Source organism: Indicator indicator, chromosome 15 (assembly GCF_027791375.1).
Source record: "Indicator indicator isolate 239-I01 chromosome 15, UM_Iind_1.1, whole genome shotgun sequence".
In the NCBI taxonomy this organism is placed as follows: Eukaryota; Metazoa; Chordata; class Aves; order Piciformes; family Indicatoridae; genus Indicator; species Indicator indicator.
This window is the reverse complement of record NC_072024.1, coordinates 13,807,722-13,828,688: the sequence shown is the minus strand read 5'-3', so window position 1 is coordinate 13,828,688 and position 20,967 is coordinate 13,807,722. Positions and strand designations below refer to the sequence as shown.

The 20,967-nt window shown below is 60.0% G+C and overlaps 1 protein-coding gene across 1 annotated transcript in view; it reads left to right on the top strand.

The window, feature by feature from the left end:
• COL7A1 (collagen type VII alpha 1 chain) overlaps nt 1–16,233 on the top strand; it is a 29,791-nt gene extending 13,558 nt beyond the window's left edge. Inside the window, exons 47-103 of the mRNA XM_054387612.1 lie at nt 50–121; nt 289–333; nt 437–463; nt 543–584; nt 1,224–1,304; nt 1,465–1,500; nt 1,618–1,653; nt 1,738–1,818; nt 1,977–2,012; nt 2,227–2,298; nt 2,489–2,533; nt 2,731–2,766; nt 2,933–2,968; nt 3,064–3,168; nt 3,315–3,350; nt 3,521–3,556; nt 3,865–3,900; nt 4,074–4,205; nt 4,379–4,588; nt 4,671–4,706; nt 5,048–5,092; nt 5,672–5,734; nt 5,814–5,873; nt 6,146–6,181; nt 6,680–6,724; nt 6,977–7,009; nt 7,181–7,243; nt 7,333–7,368; nt 7,481–7,561; nt 7,661–7,729; nt 7,837–7,872; nt 8,003–8,044; nt 8,178–8,222; nt 8,366–8,410; nt 9,461–9,496; nt 9,745–9,804; nt 9,985–10,029; nt 10,104–10,139; nt 10,247–10,282; nt 10,372–10,428; nt 10,755–10,826; nt 11,087–11,158; nt 11,259–11,294; nt 11,374–11,454; nt 11,545–11,598; nt 11,818–11,871; nt 11,948–12,010; nt 12,100–12,162; nt 12,439–12,555; nt 12,863–12,940; nt 13,021–13,074; nt 13,319–13,367; nt 13,456–13,491; nt 14,355–14,417; nt 15,067–15,186; nt 15,882–16,061; nt 16,184–16,233. Of these exons, the coding sequence (XP_054243587.1) occupies nt 50–121; nt 289–333; nt 437–463; nt 543–584; nt 1,224–1,304; nt 1,465–1,500; nt 1,618–1,653; nt 1,738–1,818; nt 1,977–2,012; nt 2,227–2,298; nt 2,489–2,533; nt 2,731–2,766; nt 2,933–2,968; nt 3,064–3,168; nt 3,315–3,350; nt 3,521–3,556; nt 3,865–3,900; nt 4,074–4,205; nt 4,379–4,588; nt 4,671–4,706; nt 5,048–5,092; nt 5,672–5,734; nt 5,814–5,873; nt 6,146–6,181; nt 6,680–6,724; nt 6,977–7,009; nt 7,181–7,243; nt 7,333–7,368; nt 7,481–7,561; nt 7,661–7,729; nt 7,837–7,872; nt 8,003–8,044; nt 8,178–8,222; nt 8,366–8,410; nt 9,461–9,496; nt 9,745–9,804; nt 9,985–10,029; nt 10,104–10,139; nt 10,247–10,282; nt 10,372–10,428; nt 10,755–10,826; nt 11,087–11,158; nt 11,259–11,294; nt 11,374–11,454; nt 11,545–11,598; nt 11,818–11,871; nt 11,948–12,010; nt 12,100–12,162; nt 12,439–12,555; nt 12,863–12,940; nt 13,021–13,074; nt 13,319–13,367; nt 13,456–13,491; nt 14,355–14,417; nt 15,067–15,186; nt 15,882–16,061; nt 16,184–16,233 (3,447 nt within the window). The remainder of the gene's footprint in view (nt 1–49; nt 122–288; nt 334–436; nt 464–542; nt 585–1,223; nt 1,305–1,464; nt 1,501–1,617; nt 1,654–1,737; nt 1,819–1,976; nt 2,013–2,226; nt 2,299–2,488; nt 2,534–2,730; nt 2,767–2,932; nt 2,969–3,063; nt 3,169–3,314; nt 3,351–3,520; nt 3,557–3,864; nt 3,901–4,073; nt 4,206–4,378; nt 4,589–4,670; nt 4,707–5,047; nt 5,093–5,671; nt 5,735–5,813; nt 5,874–6,145; nt 6,182–6,679; nt 6,725–6,976; nt 7,010–7,180; nt 7,244–7,332; nt 7,369–7,480; nt 7,562–7,660; nt 7,730–7,836; nt 7,873–8,002; nt 8,045–8,177; nt 8,223–8,365; nt 8,411–9,460; nt 9,497–9,744; nt 9,805–9,984; nt 10,030–10,103; nt 10,140–10,246; nt 10,283–10,371; nt 10,429–10,754; nt 10,827–11,086; nt 11,159–11,258; nt 11,295–11,373; nt 11,455–11,544; nt 11,599–11,817; nt 11,872–11,947; nt 12,011–12,099; nt 12,163–12,438; nt 12,556–12,862; nt 12,941–13,020; nt 13,075–13,318; nt 13,368–13,455; nt 13,492–14,354; nt 14,418–15,066; nt 15,187–15,881; nt 16,062–16,183) is intronic.
• The last annotated feature ends 4,734 nt before the right edge of the window (nt 16,234–20,967 follow it).

Sequence of the window (20,967 nt, the reverse complement as noted above, 5' to 3'; positions counted from 1 at the left end):
CCTTGGAGGGGCTCCTACTAATGCATACCTTCCCTCTGCCCCCACCCAGGGCCTCCCTGGCTACCGTGGTCCCCCTGGGGAGAAAGGTGACCCAGGGGACCCAGGTCTTGAAGGCAGGAATGTAAGTACCACCTCCTGTGCACCCACCATCCTGTGGGCACTGACCACCCCACAGATCTCATTTCCCCACACCCACCCTTGCCCTAGGGGTACCTCTACCCCATGAGACCCAGCAGCCCATAAGTCCCCCATTCCCTCCTCTTCTCACCCTGTCTCTCTCTCCCACAGGGCAGCCCTGGAGCACCAGGGAGTAAAGGTGACCGTGGGGAGCCGGTGAGTGATGCAGAGCCGTGTCCCCGGCCCCCACCCCTGTGTGAGCCCTTCTTTCCCCGAGGCCTCACCAGCTCCCCTTAACCTTCTTCCTCCCTTCTTTCAGGGGCTTCCTGGACCCCCAGGACGAAGCGTAAGCTCTGCCCCCAACCCTCTCCCTGCTCATGGGCTGATGCCAGGCTTTGCTCTGACAGTCCCTCTCTGCCCCACAGGTTGACATGGGGCTCGGAGGAGCAGGGGACAAGGGTGAGAAGGTAACAAGTGGGTCCCTCGGGATGATGGTGATGGGATGTTGTCCCCCACCAGGCTCTGTCTGTATGCTGGAGTCTCTCCCTGTCTAAAATCGCCCCTGTCACACACACCACATCTGAGAGCCATGTGGGAATGGGGGGCACATGGGCTTATGCTCCTGCCCAGGGCTGAAGGAAGGGTGCCAGGGCAGGACATCCCTGTAGGGCAGAGATCCTCAAAGGAACCAGCATGCTCATGGCTCCCCAGCTCTGCAGGGATCCCACAGCAGCACCCCACACTCTGGGTGCTCTGCTTTTATGAGCAAGCTCAGGCTTGGGCAGCTTTGGCCACGGGCTGTGCTCTATACTGGATGAAGTTGTAGTCCCCAGCTGTGACCCAGCTGGCTCCTGGCTCATCAGCCCTTGCTCGTTTGCATTTCATCTGCAAACTCTATCTGGCCACCTGGGAGCTCTGCTGGGCCCAGCAACCTTTTCTTTTTTTTTCAGCCTGTGCCTGTATTTTGAAAGCTTTGCTATTATGCCACCCTTAAACCACACAGAATAAGCAGAGGTGCTCAGCATGGGCTCTGGTGTGGGCTCAAGACAGGTATTTGTGCCGACAGCAGAGCAGGACCCTCTAACCACCATGTCCTTCCTTGGCAGGGGGACCCTGGGGACCCTGGTGAGGATGGCGCAAAGGGTGCCCGGGGTGATGCTGGCTCCCCTGGTGTGCCTGGAGAGAGGGTAGGTGCCAGTCTCTGGTGCAGGAAGCAGTGGGACAGCAGGACGGATGATGTTCTGCAGGACAGTCGGGGGTCCTGGTGGACAGGGGGTGGTGGGTGAGCATCCAGGATCCCCTCCTTTGCCCCCATTCTCCACTGCTGAGTGTGTTTCTCTCTTGCAGGGTGTGGAGGGCCCTCGTGGCCCCCCTGGTGCACGGGTGAGTGCCCCCTTTCTCCCTTGCCCCCTTCCTCACAAGGGGCTGAGCAAAAGGTCCATGACCTGCTTGGCTCCCGTTCAGGGAAGACAATGCTTACTCCTTTTGTCACCCCTGCAGGGTGACCCTGGTGACCGAGGACTACCAGGAGAAAAGGTGAGGGGGCTAGGGGCTGGAGGCTGCCCCACAGCACCATCATCCCTTCCCACATCTGCAACTCTCCTTCCTGCTCTCTTACAGGGGGACCGTGGCCCACCGGGGCTGGATGGCCGCAATGGGCTGGAAGGCAAACCTGGGCTCCCAGGCCCCAGCGGGCTGCGGGTGAGCGTGGTCCGGGGTAGGGAGGGCTGCAGGGTGGAGGGGCAACGGGGTGGGGGGAGACATCCCCCTAGACTTCTTCTGCTCTGAACTGGGGGTGTTGGGCAGGGGGCTGTGGCTGAACAGGGATGTCCCTGCCTTCAACACCTTCTTGTCTGCAGGGGGACCCAGGGAAGCAAGGAGACCCTGGCCGGGATGTAAGTACCTCCAGAGAGGGCAGGTCAGGGTTGTGCTCCCACTGGGGCATCATGCTTGAAGGGACCGATGTCCTGGTCCTGTCTCATGCTCACTTGGTCTGGGGCAGTGCGGTGGGGACTGTCCTCTGTCCCCAGCAGGATGTCATCATCCTGGTCACTCTCTGGAGGCTGGTGCCCCCCAACTCTGTGCTCTCCCTGTCTCTTTTCCCTGCAGGGACTGCCTGGGCTGCGTGGGGAGCAGGGACTGCCTGGCCCCATTGGCCCTGTGGGACCACCTGGCGTCCCGGTAAGTGCCAGCTGTGCTGCACCTTGGGGACACATCCTACCCCATGTGCTCTGCAGGCAGTCCCAGCAGATCTTTCTGTTGAGGTTTACCCTGTGCCCAGTTCCCACTTCCCTGGGCTCTGGGGATCCCAACTATTGGTGCTCAGGGGAGCAGAGGGTGGGACTCTCTCACTGTTGCTGCTTCCTTCCAGGGCAAACCAGGTGATGATGGCAAGCCTGGCCTCAATGGCAAGAATGTGAGTAGGGGGAGCAGGCTTGACTCTGGGGCTTGCTCAGGGGTGCTGAGGGTCAGTGGTCCCACTATAACACCAAGGCGAGGTGGGGATGTGGCAAAGAACCCTCCATGCCCTGAGCCATACCCCCACTGCCTGTCCTCATCCCATGTGGTGCCCATGCCTGAGTTGGTTGAGTTGGGTGCTGACTGTGTCCCCAGGGAGAAGATGGCACACCAGGAGAGGATGGGAGAAAGGTAAGTAACCAAGTCCTGGGTGGTGCCTGCATGGTTCCCACATGGTCCCTGCAAGGTCCTTGCGTGATCTACACACATCTGGTGGCACCTCCCTGCCTGGGCCCCACATCATTTTGGGGTATGTGATGGGGCAGCAACCCTCTTAACTCCTTTCCCTCCTAATTAGGGTGACAAAGGTGACACAGGACCCCCTGGCAGAGAGGTGAGGAGCATGGAGATGGGAGTGCTGGGTACCTACCCCCACCAGGAACAGACCTGGGCACCTAGGTCCTGGGGGTGACACAGTTTTCTTGGTAGGGCCACAGCGGTGCCAAGGGCGAGCAGGGGGACAGAGGTATGCCAGGGCCCCTTGGCCCCCCTGGCCTCCCTGGCATCCCGGGGCAGGTTGGTCCCCCAGGCCAGGTGCGTAATCCTTGAACCCATGGTGCTGCCCAGCCCCCAGAGCCCATGCTGCTGTGGGGTGGGCAGGACCCCTGACCATGCCTCCCATGGGGCACTGCCCCATGTCCAAGGGTGTTGAGTGCTGTTGTCACCTCTGTGTCTTCCAGGGCTCGCCAGGCCTCCGTGGGGTGCCTGGACCAAAGGTAGGTGAGCTCCTGCCCCTGAAACCCCCAAGGCAAAATCTGGGGAACCCTGTGGGACAAGTCCTTGGTGGGACTTTTTTGGCCTGAGGCTGGCAAGGCTGGACTGTGGTGCTGGAGACAGCACTGGGCAGCCTGGCTCTACAGCTCTTGATGCCTTTTCTGTGTTTCAGGGGGACCGAGGGGAGCCTGGACTGCAAGGGGAGCCGGTGAGTACCTGGCAGAGAGCCTGAAGAGATGCAAGCACCTCAGGATAGTGGTCCAGGTAGCACTAGCAGTGAGAACTCTGAAACCTATTGAGGGAAGCATCAGCACTGCTCTTTTCCTTCCCTCTTGCTCTGCAAACCTAGGGGCGAGCTGGCAACCCTGGAGCACGTGGAGATCCTGGGACTGCAGTGGTGAGTCTCTCCTGACCTGCTGGACTTGGACGAGAGCCCTGGGGTATGGAGGACCCTCCACAACCCCCATGGTGGGAGCAGGCCAACACCCACTTCTTTTTAATGTCTTTTTATTGCAGAACATTGAACGTAGCCTGGAAGCACTTGGCATCAAGGTATGTAGTGCCCAGCTGTTAGGCTGGGGGCTGTTCTTGCCACACAGAAGCAGGAGGGGAGTATAAGAGATGCTGGGAGACCCAAGTGACATAGGATGGGTTGGCAGGGCCATAGAGTGCCAGTGTGGCTGGGGACCATGCCCCCTGACCAGTGGCTCTTTCCTGCCTCCCAGATTTCATCCCTGAAGGAGCTCACGGGTGCATACGATGGGAGCTCGGACTCCTTTGTGCCACTGTCTGAACGGCTGCGGGGCCAGAAGGGCAGCCGGGGAGAGCCAGGGGAGAGGGGGCCCCCAGGTCGAGAGGTGAGTGGAGCTGGGCTCAGTGCCATGCCCAGACACACTGCCCTGCTCCCACCCAGCCCCCTGCCTGAGCTGCCTGGGGGGACATGCAGCCAGCTCAGCCCAGGGGTGGTTGGGGAGACCTGACAGTGTCTGGTACAGGGTTGGCTCTGGAAGCACGGTACTATGTTTTGCAGGGCTCCTTAGGCTTTCCTGGTGAGCGAGGACCCAAAGGTGACAAAGGAGAACTGGGTGCCCCTGGCCCCCAGGGCCCTATGGGCCGTGTCGTGGGTGAGCGGGGTCCTGAGGGGCCACCTGGGCAGCCAGGGGAGCCTGGTAAGCCAGGCATCCCCGGGGTGCCAGGCCGTGCTGGGGAGCTTGGGGAGGCTGGCAGGCCTGGTGAGAAGGTGAGTGTGTGCAGGGGCATGGGGTGATCTGGTCCAGGGGTCTGGGGACAGCCCTGTGAGCACCACTGTGCTGTTTTTCCAGGGTGACCGGGGCGAGAAGGGTGACCGGGGCGAGCAGGTGAGCCAGGATGTGGATGCAGTCCCCTCCCTCCTCTAGTCTACATCTACCCTCTTTTAGTTAAGATTCAGAGTAGATATAAGGAAGCCATTTTTTACAGTGAGGGTGATCAAACACCAACACAGGTTGCCCAGGGAGAACTGATCCCTGGAAACACTCAGGGTCAGGCTGGATGGGGCCCTGAGCAAACTGATCTAGAGGAAGATGTCCCTTGCTTGCTGGAGGGGTGGGTGGATTAGGTAACCTATAATGGTCCCCTCCAACACAAAACATGATTCTAATTCTGTGATCTGTGCTCTGCTGTCCTTTTGATGCTCAACCTGTTTTCCTCCACTCCCCAGGGCAGGGATGGATTGCCTGGCCCGCAGGGGCCCCCAGGGCCCAAGGTAGGTAATGGCTGCTGCTGGGGATTGTCCCCAAGAGGTGCCAGCCTGCACTTCCAGCAAGGGATGGTCTTGTCCAGTCTCCTAACATAGGGGCTTGGGGAAGGCTGTGCCCCTCAGAGGACCTTCCTATGGTCCCCTGGGTGCCAGCCCTGAGTGTGCTCTGCCCACAGGCAGACGTGGCGGAGGGCAGCCTGATGGGCTTACCAGGCGAGCGTGGCCCTGTCGGACCCAAGGGAGTGAAGGTTAGTCAAGGGCCACTGAACTGGGGACGATGTGATGAACTGGGCTGGGACTATGGATGGTGGTGGGGCAGGTGTCCTCAGGGAAGAAGTGGGGGCTGATGGCATCTGTTTTCTCCTTGGTACAGGGTGAGCCAGGAGCCGATGGCGAGAGGGGACCCAAAGGAGATAAGGTCTGCAGTTGTAACTCTCCTGCTGCCAATGTGGCACCACATGGAGCAAAGCCCTGGGCAGGGTCACTGCTGGGGGCACCCCTCTTTGGGTGTTATCAGGCCCTAGAGGGAAACAGGTAGGTCCCTGCCCGTCTTACAACCCAGTGTCTGCTCTGTCCCCACTGAAGGGCGATGGTGGCTCACGGGGAGAGCGAGGGGAGCCCGGCGAGAAGGGCAGGGATGGTGCCCAGGTGAGTACCACAGTGCCCCACCTGGTGCTGGCCCCAGACACCAACCTGGCACTAACCCCGGCTCTGTCTCTTGCTCCAGGGCCTCCCGGGTGAGAGAGGGCTGGCTGGCCTCGAGGGGAAGCCGGTGAGTGAGGATATGGTATGGGGATTCAGGCTGGGATGTGGGGAAGGTGCTGTGGCCCCACACCAGCCACCACCCACACCAGCAGGATCATTCAAGTCTTGTTTACCTCCTTTCCCCACCAGCACCAGACCCACAGGGCTTTATGGGGCCTCCTGCCTCCCTCCCCATAAGTACCCTGAGCTGGATACCACACACCAGAAATGGGGATCATGCCTTGGGGGGCAGGCAGGACTGCTTTGAGGTCACAGGTTCCCACTCACCCCTGGCTCTGATGTGGTTCTTTGCAGGGCTTGCCAGGCTTCCCCGGCGTGCTGGGACGCCCGGTAGGTGTCTGTGTCCTCCCCCCATGCCAATGTGCCCTGCTGACTCAGCATGCAGCTGGGGGCTTCTAGCCATGGGGCCCACCCTGCTGCCTTGAAGGGTGTTTTGCCCCAGGCATCTTTCCAAGATCTAGCCAGGCTTGTCCTCACTTAGTATGGGTGCTTACCAAAGCCACTGGCACTGTCTGGGTCTCCTCTCCCAGGGGACAGCCCATGCACCCGGTGGGGAAAACCCACTCCTGCAGTGACCCCATCTCTTCTTCTCTTTAGGGCAACCAGGGAGACCCAGGACCCCCAGGACCTCCAGTAAGGAGCCACACTGCACTACATGCAGGGGATTGTCATGCAAGGGAGACATCTGCTCTGGTTGACATCTCCGTTGCATGACAGCCCCCTCAGGGAGCAGGAGTGGGATGGCAATGCTGAGACTGCACTGCCCCCTCTCTGAGTTGTGCCACCAGCAGGCACTACCCTGATATAATGTCCTTTTGTCCCTCACAGGGCAGCACTGGCCCGCCAGGGACTCAAGGGCCAGCTGGGACCAAGGTATGGCACCGGCATCAGCACTGCCACGTCCAACCTGGCAGAGGAAAGCAGTGATTTGCCAGATTTGGGAGCTGGTGGGAGGACTACATCTGAGGATATTTTGGGATGAAGGAAGGGACATTTCAGTCTGGGTCCCCTCTTGGATCCAGGCAGCACTGGGGAACAGCCCCTTGGTGGGCACAGGGATGTGGCTGTGAGCATGGTGGCCAGTAGATCAGGGTGTTGGGACTGACACAGACACTCTCTTCACAGGGTGAGCCAGGGGAGCCTGGCTCTGGCATCCGGGTAAGCACCTGCACCTCCCACCCCCAATGCTCTCTTGCCCTGCTCAATGCCATACAACCTCACCAAAAGTGGCCAGCCCTGCTGCTGTGCACCTTCCTTCAGGAGCAGCTGAGGTGCCATCTATGCCAGGGCAGCAGTGTCCCCTCTTTGATGTGGCTGTTTCCATTGCAGGGTTTGCCTGGTCCCCAGGGTAGCATGGGGCTGCCTGGCCCCACCGGCCCCCCTGGTCCAGGGGTAGGTGTCCGTAGCTCCCTCCATCCCCTTCCCTGGTTGTTCCTGGTACCCCAGCTGCCACTTGATTGCTACTCATGCCTCTCTTGCAGGGTCCACCAGGTGTCCCAGGACTGCCAGGACAAGTGGTGAGTGTGTCATCCCTGTCCTGCCCAGTGGCCATCAGAGTGGGTGCTCAGCACCGCTTGAGGGGGGGGCTGCAGGATCCCTGTACCCCAGCTCCTCTCTTACTGCCCGCAGGGGGAGAGCGGGAAGCCAGGTGTGCCCGGCAGGGATGGTGTGCCAGGGAAGGATGGTGAGGCTGGGATGCCTGGAAAGATGGTACGTTGCTGCTCACCCCATCCTGTTCTGGCAGGATCCCCATGGGGCTCAGCCTGGGGTATCTGCTACTGAGGCTGAGGGCTGTGCTGCTTGTGCCAGGGTATGCCAGGACCTTCAGGCCCTGCAGGTCCCAAGGGAGAGCCAGGGGATGTTGGAGCCCCAGGACAGGTCAGTGCAGAGCTGCTGGGAAGTTCCCCAGCATTCCCAGACTGGGATGAGAGGGAGCATCCCTATGCAGCTTTGCTCACCTGTGGTCTCTCTCCCCCGTGCTCCAGGCCATCGCTGGCCCTCCTGGTGCCAAAGGTGAGAAGGTAAGCAGACAGGGTACAAAGCAGGGCAACCTCCACCTCTGAGTGCTGCCAAAGCCCCCAGGGCAGGCAGGGGTCTGCAGGGTGTTAGTGCCTGCTGTGGGCACCCCTGAGCACCCATGTGCCACTGCAGGGTGAGCCAGCGCTGCTGAAGGATCTGCTGCTGGGAGAACCTGTGAGTTGGCCCCATTAATCTTATCCCCTCCTCATTAACCTCATGTCCCCTGCCACTACCACCCCACACCTTCTGGGGGGTGAGCCAGCCCTGTGGCCACCCTGCTACCCTAATGCTGCTCTCCCCCTGCTAGGGCTCCAAGGGCGACCGAGGCTTACCTGGCCCCAAGGGTGAGAAGGTGAGCACTGCCCTGGGAACCTGTTGGGAAGTCAGCCATGGGGCTCTCCATCTGCCTGCCCATGGCAGGAGGCTGGCTGGCTGCAGCCATTCCCCCTTCACATTGTCTCCCAACTCTGCTTTTTGCTTGTTTCTCCTTGTCAGGGAGAGACAGGAGGATTCGGAGAGCCAGGGGATCCTGGGGAAGATGTGAGTAGGAGGGCGAGGGTGTTGGTGCTGGGGGCAACGGTTGCTGTCAAGTGGGACCTGTGCCCCTGCTACTCACCATACAGCCCTTCCTGGTGGCTTGGTGTCTTCACAGGGAGCCAAGGGGTCCTCTGGAGCCAAAGGAGAGAAAGTGAGTGTCCACAGGTCCCAGGCAATGCCCCAACCCTGTGGGGCAAATCTGAGTGGCAGGTTGCCCTCAGCAAACCTGTGCCTGTCAGCCAGGGGACACACTGTGTGCTCTGCCACCACACAGGGATCATCAGGTGTCGGTGTGCAGGGACCTCCAGGACAGGATGGGCCTCCAGGCTTGAAGGTAAGCCGTGCCTCCATCCATGTCACCCTGGCTTTCACTGTGTCCCTGGCACCCAGGTGCTGCCCTGGTTCAGCCAGTCATGGAGGAAACATGATCCTGAAGGCTGTTTCTCTGGACCTCGTATTTTTCCTCTCTGCTGCAGGGTGACATTGGCTTGCCAGGACCACCAGGACCTCCAGGGTTAGCAGGCATTGCTGGGACACCAGGACAGCCAGGCCTGAGAGGGGATAATGGGCAGCCTGGCCCACCAGGTGCCCCAGGAGAGAGGGTAAAGGCTATGGACAATGCTCAGCTTCTCTGTTCTGGGTGACCCTGGACCCTCAGACTGTGCCAGTCAGTTCCCTTGCAAGCCCCACTGGTCCCTAGATGTGGCCCCTGCCTGCTCACAGTGTTTCTCTGCCAGGGAATGATTGGCTTTCCAGGGAGAGATGGCACCTCTGGACCACCAGGACCTGCAGGGCCCCCTGGGCCAGCTGTGAGTAGGGGCTTCAGTGCCACAGTATCCCTGGGGGGTGCAGGCTCTGCTCTGGCTCTGTCCCCAGGTTGGGCAGTGTGGTAGGGACCCTACCCTGCACCTCCCAATCCCACCCCCTGAGGCTGGGAGTTGCCAGGGGCTCTGGCACAAGGCAGGACCTACTGTGAGAGCCCCAGAGATGGTTGGTGGAGCCCCTGGCACTGCCTTCCTCCTGTGGTTCATTCACCCCTCTCCTTTCTTTTAGGGCATACAAGGGGCCTCTGGCCTGAAGGGCGACAAGGTAGGATAGGGGCAGCATTACAGCATGAAGCATGTGAGAGCCACCCCTTTGAGGGGTGTCCCTACTGCAGCCACCCCTGAGTGATGCTGAAACCACTCTGAATGATGGCGCATAGGAGCCTGCTCTGTGTTGGGCTTTTGGGGTGGTGGTGGGTCTGTGGGGTGCCCCTGGCATGGGGGAGACATGGCATGGTTGGGAGGAGCATTGGGCAGCAAGGACAGGGACAAGCTCTTGCTTTACCCTTGCAGGGTGCCCCTGGGGCTGGGCTGCCAGGAGCCAGAGGTGAGCGTGGAGACCCAGGGCCACGGGTAGGTACCACAACACTCCCTCTGCAGCCTCACCACAGCCACTCATGTCCCCACTTCCAGAAATTCCACCATGCCAGCCCTAAGGGCACAGGGAGCCTGCACCATGCAGGCACGTGTAGGGTGACACATTGGGGGTGCTCCCATCCCAAGCTCCTTCCTCACATCCCTTTCCTCTTGCAGGGTGAAGATGGACGCCCAGGACCAGAAGGCGATCGAGGGCCAGCTGTAAGTAGCCCCCAGCCCTGGCCTGCATCCCCAGCCAGGCCCCTCCCTGACCACCCTTCTCCTGTCTCCCACAGGGCTTGCCTGGGAACCGGGGGGAGCGCGGGGACAAGGTAAGGGACCCTGCAGGCTGGAGATCCCGGGCGGGGTCCTCAGGGAGGTGTTTGCTGCTCCCTGCTGTGCATCTTTGCAGTGTCTCACCATCTCCCTTTCCTCTTAGGGAGATGTTGGGGCTCCAGGGCCCAAAGGAGACAAGGTGAGTCCCAGGAGCAGGGGGCAGTGGGAGGAAGGGCAGCAGCACTGGCCCATCCTCCTCACTCCTCTCCCCCAACTTTGGGTGTGCAGGGTGATACTGTGGTGGTGGAGGGGCCTGCTGGAGCTCGAGGCAGCAAGGGAGAGCCGGTAAGAGACATTCCCTGCCTCACTCTGCGTTGTCCCTTCTTGGCCTGATGTGCAGAGACTGTTCTGTGTGTCCCCTTCCCCAAGGCCCTGCCTGTCCTGCTTGTGCCCCTCACACACCTCCACCTGCCAGAGGAGCTGGTGGTGCTTCTTGCAGCTGAGGGACCCTCATTCACAGAGCGTGTCGTGTCCTTTCTTTTAGCCACTCTACAGAGCCCTGTGACCCTGCCCTGGGGTATCTGTCCTCTCCACCCCAACACACCCCAAGCGTGTGTTCATCTGAACATCTCCCTGTCCCCTGACCTCTTCCTGTGTTCCCTTCTCTGCAGGGTGAGCGTGGTCTGAAGGGCATGGAAGGAGACAAAGGTGACAAGGGGGAGCAAGGCATGCCTGGAGAGAAGGTACAGGGCTTGAGGGGTCCTCTGTGGAGCTGGAATGTGCTGAGTTTGGGACCATGGAGGGGTGCAGAGGGCAATGGAGAGAGGGACCAGGGCATGATGGCATCCCTGCACCCCATGTCCTGGTGCTTGTGGGCACTCTGACATGGTTTTTGACACCATGGCAAGGGGAGCTGTCAGAGCTGGCCTTGGAGGTCATCATGGCCATGCTGTGGCCAGACAGCCCCCTCCTGCCCTGTGTCCATCTGGGTTTCTGCTTGCAGGGGACAAGGGGCGAGCAAGGTGAGAAGGGCTCCGTGGGCTTCCCTGGGGCACGTGGCCCTGGCGGGCAGAAGGTAAAGAGCTGGGCACCCCTCGCCACTGGCAGGGTGCTGAGGGCATGCTGGGGGTACCATCCCCTTTGCCTGACCTGACTCATGCCTTTGCCTTCCCCAGGGAGAGGTTGGAGTGTCAGGAGAGCCTGGTGAGCCGGTGAGGAGCTGCATCTCAGTACCACTGTCACTCCCCACAGAGCAGGAGCGCATCCCCTTCACACTGTGTTCTTCTGCAGGGACAGCCTGGCCGCGATGGGATCCCCGGAGCCCGGGGAGAGAAGGGGGACATAGGACCTCTGGGCATGCGTGGCCCCAAGGTGAGTTGGTTCCTCTGCCCACAGGCAGTCCTCCAGGCCAGGACTTGTGACAGCTTCACAGGGTTCTGACTCCCTTCCTTATCCTCGCAGGGTGACCGGGGCATGAAAGGTGCCTGTGGCCTTGATGGGGACAAGGGCGAGAAGGTGAGTGGGTGCCCACTGGGTGCTGCAGGAGTCTGGATGGTGCCTGGAAGCTCGTGGCCCTTTGGATCCCCTCTGCCAGCCAGTGGGAGCAGGGAGATGCCTGAGGCTGGAGCTCAGCCCTGCGGCCAGGGCACGGGATCCCCTCCTCTGCCTGTAGCTCTGGGGTGAGCATTGAGGAACACAGGACTGACCAACCTGCCTCTCTCCTGCCTGCTGTAGGGAGAGCCAGGGATCCCGGGGCGCTCAGGGCTGCCAGGGAGGAAAGGCGAGCCGGTAAGCACCGCACGGATGCTGAGGAGGGATGGGGATGTGCAGCCGGCGGCTGACAGACATCTGCTTTGTCCCCCAGGGAGAGCTGGGGCTGTCAGGACCACCGGGCATCCCTGGGAAGGAGGGGCTCATGGGACCCAAGGTAGGTCAGGGCAGTGTTGGGAAAAGCTGTGCTTGTACTTCAGCTCCCTGGCTGCCTGTCCCCTGCTGCCTGCTCCTTTCTCTTTGCAGGGTGACCGAGGATTCGACGGGCAGCAGGGAGCCAAAGGAGACCACGGGGAGAAAGGAGACCGGGTGAGCAGGCTGGAAAGGGATGGTATGGTGCTTTTACCAGGATCCAGCCTTGATTCAAAGCACATTGGAGTCTTCTGCTCCCAGAAGAGCCATCCAGCAATACTCTAAATACTGTTGCTGCTCTATGACAAAAAATCTCTGCTCCACAAGAAGGCTCCAGTGTTGGTGCTTTGGGGATGCCCAGCTGTGGGATTGCAGGATGCTTATGGTGGCTGCTGTGGGGCCAGGGTCTCCAACACCCCTGGCCTGACCCTCTGCTCTCCTGCTCTCCTTCAGGGTGCCCCAGGAATTATAGGTGGCCCTGGTCCCCGGGGCATTGATGGTGCTCCTGGTCCCCCTGGACCCCCAGGGAGTGTTGGCCCCCGAGGTCCTGAGGGCATGCAGGGCCAGAAGGTGAGTCCTCACCCTGGGTGGCCCTGTCCCTGGAGTGGGCGAGGATTTGGTGGCATCAGGAGCCACGTCCCAGTTCTGTCCCTGCCCTTCCAGCTCACTGGCTTTGAGTTCCTCCTTTGCATCCCCCTGTCCAGGGGATGGGAGCCTGGGGGGTTGGGATCTTACTTGTCCTGGGGCTGGGCTGGACCTATCCGGCCCCAGAAGTCCAGAGGGTGAGGGGGTGGTTAAAGCAGCACATCCATGGAACTGAGGTGAGCAGAGAGGCTGCAGAGCCACCAGCCAAATAACAAGAACTTATCCTTTGCAGGGGGAGAGAGGCCCCCCTGGACAGTCAGTGCCAGGGGCCCGTGGTGTGCCTGGCATTCCGGGTGAGAGAGGAGAGCAGGTGGGTGAGCAGGTGCCTGGCCCTGTCTGAGTGACCCCCAAACAGGGACAGCCTCCCATTTCCCCTCTGCTTGTTCCCAGGGCAGTCCTGGCACCCAGGGATTCCGTGGGGAGAAAGGGGAGCCGGGCATGAGGGTAAGGATCTGGGAGGAGCTGGCACGGGCTCCGGCATTCAGGTCACCAGGGTGGGATGGAGCCCTGGTCCCTTCCCACCCTCAGGGAGGGGCTTCCCCATCTCTGGGCTCTGCTCTGGCACATGGGCCTGGGGAAAGAGCTTTTCCTCCTAATTGCACCATCTCCTGTTGCACTTTGTGTCCTTTGCCCCTGTTTGTGCCCTTTGCCTCTCTTTGTGCCCTTTGCCCCTCTTTGTGCTTGGCAGGAGGAGGAGATCCGTGCCTTTGTCAGGCAGGAGATGAGCCAGCACTGTGGTGAGCATCCCCTACTGATGCTCTGGGACTAGGGGTCTGGTGGGGGTCTGGCCCTGCTGCCCCTGATCCCTCATCCTCTCTCCTGCAGCCTGCGGGGGCCACTTCCCACGGCGTCTGGATTCACGTGAGCACTCAGGTTGCAGCTCTCCCTTCCTACCACCCTGCCCTGTGCATGTGGCATTGAAGGGGTTCGGGCACCCAGGTGTGCCTGGTTTTGGGTGGGCTGGAGGCAGCTGGGATGCTCCTGGACCCCCTCAGTCAGGGCTGCCATCAGCATGAGACCATGCACAGGAAGAGGGGATGGTGTGTGCATAAGTGATGGTGAAGGAGAGATCCCCAGAACCAGCTGACTTGAGTTGGTGCCAACAGGGTCTAGGAGCTTTCAGGATCTGCAAATCAAGTAGGGGCCATGTGAACTGCACCACATCCATGCCTGGGTGGGGAAACTGGGGCAGGCAGGCTTGCAGGGGCCAGGATGGCTGGAAGGGAGGGTGGGCTGGAGGAACAGGGGCAAAGCATGGACTGAGATGAAGTGGGTGCTTTCTCTCCAAGGAGGCTGGGGGGCTCAGGCCAGAAGCAGCCTCCCCTCTACCCATGGAGGAGGAAGAATTGTCCGCCAGGAGAGAGAGCATGGGCAGACAGGTGATGAAGAGCTCCAAGGACATAGAAGATCTAGCCCCATGGGCTTGTGTGCCTCCCCATGCTGATTGTCATCCCTATTCCATCCTGCTGGTCACTGTCTCACTGGGCAGCAGCTCCTCCTCCTCCTGCTTGTGCCTCCTCAGGGAGTCCCTAGCAGGCTTCATCTGCAGTGCAGAGAGAGGATATGCCCTGCTTCCCCATCCCTTGCCATGGTACCCCAGCAGACTGCAGCAGTGCTGGGTTGCTCCCCACCTGCTAGAGGTGGTTTCCACATGGGAGGCACTGGGTGAAGCCCTGGACCTCTTTGCCTCCTCCCTGATGCCTTTGCTGTGTCCTTTTTCACAGAGCTCTTCCCCACTGGCAGCGCAGTCCCTGTGCTCAAGTTGTCGCATGCTGAGGAAGAGGAGGGTGAGTGTCATCTCTATGCTTTTAGTCCCCATCCCTCCTTTTCACCTGCTCCATGTGTGTGGCCAGTCATGTCCCTGCCTTCAGTTTTCAGACACTGAAGAATAATTCATCAGTGGCTGTGCTGCTAGTCCCAGGCGGGTGGTTAATGAAAGAATGAGAAGAGCAGAGGGCAGCAGGGAGTGTGTGCATGTGTGTGTGCATGCAGCATGCACAGGTGTGTGCAGCAGGGAGTGTGTGCTGTGTGCATGCAGCAAGCACAGGTGTGTGCAGCAGGGAGTGTGTGCTGTGTGCATGCAGCATGCACAGGTGTGTGCAGCAGGGAGTGTGTGCTGTGTGCATGCAGCAAGCACAGGTGTGTGCAGCAGGGAGTGTGTGCTGTGTGCATGCAGCAAGCACAGGTGTGTGCAGCAGGGAGTGTGTACTGTGTGCATGCAGCATGCACAGGTGTGTGCAGCAGGGAGTGTGTGCTGTGTGCATGCAGCAAGCACAGGTGTGTGCAGCAGGGAGTGTGTGCTGTGTGCATGCAGCAAGCACAGCTGTGTGCTGTGTTCCTGCAGGGTGCGCGGGGCAGGGGCTGTGCCTGGGGGCAGCAGGGCAGAGGGGATAGTGCAGGAGGCAAGGGCTGCTCATGTCTGGTGCCGTCTCACAGGGCAGGACAGGCAGGTCATGCTTGACACCGATGACCTTGAGTACGACAGTGAGTATGACGAGGAGGAGGACTATGATGAGGTTCTGGAGGCGGACCGCTTGGAGCAGCCTGCAGCCGGTGGTGAGCTTCGCCACACCTGCCTGGCACAGAGAATGGAGCCACTGCATGTGGCCACAGGGCTACCTGGGCTTTGCTGCTATGGTGTTTCCACATCTCACCTAGCAGTGGGGTCCCTGTGCCCTCTGGCCGGGGGTATTTGGGATTTGCAGCCCTCTCACTGTCACCCAGGCAGACGGTGTGGTCCTCATCACAGTGCTGTGAACACCTCATGCTCTGTACCCCTACTGAAGCCTTCACCAGCAGTGATGGGTGGTGTGCTGGGCTGGTGGGACAAGCTGCCCCTGTGGCAGGTTTCCTATGCTACTGGGTCATGGGCTGCAGAAGGGGATCCTAAAATCCCCAGGAGAGCAGGGAAGGCCTGGTGGTGGCAGCAGCAGTATGTGGAGTGTCCCTCCAGCCCCCTTCCAAGGGATGCTGTAGCTGTTGTGTGCCTGTGCCACCTCTCTTCCAGTTTTACCTCCAGCCTTTCCTGGGAGAGGGCTTGCCCAGAGGGGAATCTCCTGCCGGAACTCCCAGCACTTGGGCATGGCACAGAGAGGTTCCCTCCAGCCAAATCATGTCCGTGCTCAGCAGGGAGTCATCCCCTGCCTACCCCTTCATGGGGTTTCTTCTCTGATAAATGGGTTAGGCTGCCTCCACCACTGGTGGGCTGTTGGCTGCTGCCTGCCCTCACCACCACAGTTTGCCCCCTGCAGCTGAGCCCTGCAGCCTGCCCCTGGAGGAGGGGGACTGCCAACGCTACACACTGCGGTGGTACTACAACCAAAGAGCCTCTGAGTGCCGGCCCTTCGTCTACAGCGGCTGCCAGGGCAACCTCAACCGCTTCGACAGCAAGGAGGAGTGCGAGCTGCGCTGCGGGCAGCACCCCAGGGCAGGTGGGCATGGCCTCTGGCACCGGCAGGTCTGGCAGCGTTTCCACCCAGTGCCCAGTGCAGAGCCACGGGGACAGTGCTGGCCCTCTGCCTCTGCCCTGACACCACCTCGCTTCTCCCCACAGGTGCCCATGACACAGCCAGTGGCAAGGTGGGAAGGCAGACAAAGGTGTAGGCATAGGCAGTGTCCCAGCAGGCAGGGCTGCCCAGCAGCTCGGCCCAGCTGCTGCCCTGGCCAGGGATGGGCTGCCCATGGTGGTGGAGGCCATGTGCCCACCAGCCCCGAAAAGGAACCTGGTGCTATTTCTAACGTGTCTTTTTGCTGCTCATGGGTTTTTCCTTTCATGTCAGTTTTATTGCCCATTAAGGTGAAATATCAAACAGGAAACCACCCCCAAGGCTCTTAACCCATTTTCCCACCTGGAGGTTTCCTGGGCTGTTCCCAATTTTATTTTTAACTTATTTGTTGCAATGGGATGATGCTTGGCCCCATGCCCCATCTCTGGCAGGCCAGGAGTGGATCTGGGACTTGCCATGGTTGGCTCCCCTCATCTAACACCCTCCTCCCCTTTTCTGCCCCTATGGACCCCTAACCCTCCCCTGCTCCCTTTGCCTGCTGGGGCACACTACCTGTGTCCTTGGACAAGGTATTACCTCCATACACAGCATCCCTCACCCACCCCCATCCTGAAAACAGCTCCATCTGAATAAATTTCACCTTAACCACAACTGGGGCCCAGTTCCCCTTTTGTGGCTGCTATGGTTTGGCAAAGACCTGAGAGGGACACTTGAGGCTTTCTCTATGATCTACCCTTCAGCTCACATGCCTGTCAGCAGCACCTCTATCTTTAATCTGGGGGGGGCCCACCTGCACCCTCCAGCCCATCTAGGAAACCCTGAGGATGGTGCTATGTTAGAGGAGGTTCCTGCTCATCTATGCTCACCCTCAAAGCCTTTGCGAGAAGTGATGTCAGCTCCTAAGGTCAGCAGCTCCTTCCAGGCCCAGGTCCAAGTGAAGACATTGTCTCCACTGAGTCAGTTCCCAGGGGCATGTGGGCTGCTGGGTGGGCAGTGTGGCACCCATACACACTACTGCTTTCTGTGTACATCTGTATACAGGGAATGTATATGTGTACCAATGTTGGGGGGGGTGATATTAAAGCTGCGCTCATGGGGAGATGCCATGCTTCTTGGCGCACCACTGGAGATGCCCATGGGGTTTGGGGGCTGCTCTTGAGCCATCCCAGCTGGGATGCCCTTCCTCCTCGTTGCCCAGCCCTGTGCCCAGCATATGCCCGGCTGACGCAAGTCAAGCCATGATCCCCCTGTTGGGCTGTGACGTGTCAGCACGTGGGGCTGCATGATGTGGTGGTTGAATCAGTTCTGCTGGCTAATTTTGGCTGCCAAGGGTGAGTTCCTGACTGTCCCGGGGAGAAGGAACAGTGCTGGCATTATTTCCTGTCCTCGCCACTGCCAATGACAGAACAGGTCACCCTGTGACCATGGGGGTGGGCAAGACCCCCAGCACCAGATGCCCTGACTCTTAGCCCTGCATAAGCCATCCCAGGTTCCTGGAATCCCTTCCAAATATAGCTGATGGAGCTGCGGGGGGCACATGCATACCCACAGCCCGGGATGATTTCATCTGCTATTAGGCAAAATGTATTAATAACCTCACCCCCTCCCGCATGTCATCATCACCCACTTTGCGGGTCAGAGGTGGAGCTGAGGGCAGGATAAGAGCCAGGGCTTGGCAGGGAGCAGTGCAGACTCCCAGCTTGTGGTCCCCACATCCCAGGAGCATTGCCTGAACATCACAGGAACAAGGACCTGCTGAAAATGGTGAGGCCATGCCCTTTAGGGGTGCTTTCCGGGGGGCTTTTATCTGGGAAATGCATTGCAGGGTGTTGGATGCTTTCCATTATCTGCTTCCCAGTGAATTAAACCACATCTGGCTGCCTGCTCCAGTACTTTCCAGAGGGTTTCACCCTGGAGATGGGTTACAGGAGGTTGGATGCCTTTCACTGCCCTCGTTCCAGCTGGGCAAACCCTGCTGGTTGACTGATTCAGGGGACAGGCAGCCATGCAGCAGAATTTGTGCAGTGGTGTCACGCAGCTGCTCTGACCCCACCCTGTGGCACAGCACCCTGCATCGCCTGGGGACCTCCATGGGACCAGGGTGGGACATGGAGCAGAGGAAGATGCTGAGGTTCAGCACAACTCAGTGCACATGGCCAGACTTGTGCCCTTGCCACACCACTGCCACTGCCCAGCTGTGTATTTTAGGCTAAGTGACACGTGTCCTTCCTAGCAGGGTGGCTTTTGCCCCAGAGAGCCCAGCAGCCCCGTAGGTGACAGTATCCAGGGACAGCATCCACTGGGGAAGTCGTGAGGGAAGGAAAGCCCCACAGCCTACCTAGCCCTGAAACCCTGGGCATGTCACACTTCCCTGGCCAAAGGACAGGTCTGGGCAGAGGAGCCGCTGCAGTCCCCAGGCAGCCACCCGCTCCAGGTGGGAATGTCCCTTCCCCTGAGTTGCAAAAGGCTGGAAGTGGGGCATCTGCCCTGGGACTGTGGGAAACAACAAGAACACCCATCTGATCGACTTCCCTTGTCTGCTGCAGCCTCCTCAAATGCCCTCTGCCATGCAAGAAGGTGAGCCCCCCACTGCTAGACATAGCCAGCTGGTGTGGGGAGTAGAGGGTCTCTGAGCATGGCACTCTGGTGGGGACACACACTGCTGAGGGGCCCTGGAGCCATGGCAGTACGATGCAGGGGATACTCAATGTGTGCTTCCTGTAGGTGCTCCCGGCAGTGCTGCAGTGCAGGATGCTGTTCACCTGCCTGGTTGTCCTTGTGGTGCCAGTGAAAGCCTGGAAGGGGCCAAGCCATGAGAGGTTCCCACTGGCCTCTAGAGCTGGGGATGGAGGCAAACTGACAGGGCAGGAAACCACTGGAGCTAATAGGATGCTGCCGGATCTCCCTGAAATGATGAGGAACGACCATGGCTCTGGGGAAGGGTCTCACCTGGACAAAGCCAGCCTGCTGCTGCTAGAGGGGTCAGCGAGAAAAGCATTGTCCTGGCCAATTAGCCCGACCACCAAGAGACCTGCTCCCAGGAAAAAGGCAAGAAAGGTGTCCCTCTCACTTGATGTCCCTACCCAGGTACTGAAAATAATGCTTGACCTGGCAAGAGAGAAGGAGCTGCAGGCCAAGGCAGCTGCCAATGCTGAGCTGATGGCCCGTCTCGGGCGCAGGAAATAAACCTTACCCTGCTGGGACACCGCTTCTTGGACAGGGCTGGAGAGCTCAGCAGGGCTGCTGAGTGGGCTGTTGGAAGGGAACACGAGCTGGCACTGGTGTGCCTACAAGGGACTGTGGACACAGCACCTCGTCTGCCCAGTCCCCATGCCTATGGCACAAGCAGTCTCGGGAGGATTTGGTTTAATAACTGCCACCACAGCTCCACCAAAGATACAGCTGGGTTTGACCTCATGGAGGGCAGCACCAGAGCACAGCTGCATCTCAACCCCATGCACCTGGGGGATTTTTGTGCCCTGTTTCACTCCCTATTTACCCACCTCCAAAGGGGCCACATCTGGTCAGGCAGCTTTTCCATGTGTTGCCTCACTCTGGGCGGCTGCAGCACACCAAATGTTCTGCAAAGCTCGGCTGAGCCTAGAGCTGGAGTTGGTGAGGATGCACAATAAAAGGTGGCATCAAATGCAACTTGGTGTGATTTATACCAGTTCTGCAACCCTGTACACTCCCATTTTGTGTTCCCTCTCCCCACACAAGCAGCAGGGTTGGTGCCCAGCCCAAGGTGCCTGCAGCAGCTCTGGCCAACAGGCACACTGCCTTGTGCCACTGTTGCTGCTGTATTCAGCAAGGCTGGGAGATAAGAGCAGCATGAAGCATGGTGTGGCCACCCCGTGCAAAGTACAGGGTGCCACGAGTGAGGCTGAGGCTGGGGGACGCCCCTAGAGAAGGCCAGTGGAGCTGGTGGGGGACACAGCCATGTTCTTTGAGGACTACCTGCCGCAGGGTGAGTGCAGCCTCTTTGCCTTGGAGAAGGTGCTGGCTTCAGGAAGCAGGCAGACACAAATGAGGTGACCTTGCACCCCATGGGAGGGACATACTTCGGTACCCAACAAAGGAATGTGTCAGGAGACAGGTGGGTCGGTGTGAGGCATTGGGGTGGATAATTGGGTTGTTTGCTTTCCCTAGATACCCCAGGGCTTCGGTGATGCTTAGGCAGTGCTGGATCTCAGGACATCCTGCTTCAGTATGTGGGCACCAAAGGGCTGGGCCTGGAGGTTTGTGGGTGCAGGGTACAAACAAAGTGCAGGTGGCAGCAAGCACAACAGGCATTGGAGCTGCCAGAGACACCGTGTTATAGCAGGGACACTTCAGGGCAGGCAGTCTAGGTGACAACTGCCAGTCTCAGGAGGAAGTTCTCCCTCGCCGTCCTCCTTGCCCCTGGGCACAAAGACCCTGCCAGAATCTCCCCTTCCGATGTCCTGCTCCACCCGAGTCCCAGTGTGCCACTCCTTGCTCCAGCTGTGATGTCCCACGGTTTCCTACGTATCCCACTCTGCCCTTCCTCTGCCGCCCCGTGTGTTCCCCCCTCCTCCAGCGTGCCCCCTCGTGCCACCATACAGCCACTGTCCCCCACCCCAGCTTCCTCTCACGCCCAGCGCTCTCAGCCCCGCCCCTGCCTCTCCGCCAATCAGACAGCAACTTTCGTAACCGGTGTCCGCCCCCCTTCTGTCAGTCATGGCCCCACGCCCCGCTCGCGCCCCGGGCCGCCGCCGGGAGCCACGTCAGGGAGGCTGTGCCGCGCCTGCGCAGGGACCGGGCGGTGGCAGTGACAGGCTGGCAGGAAGGGGCGGGCAGCAGGAAGGGGCGG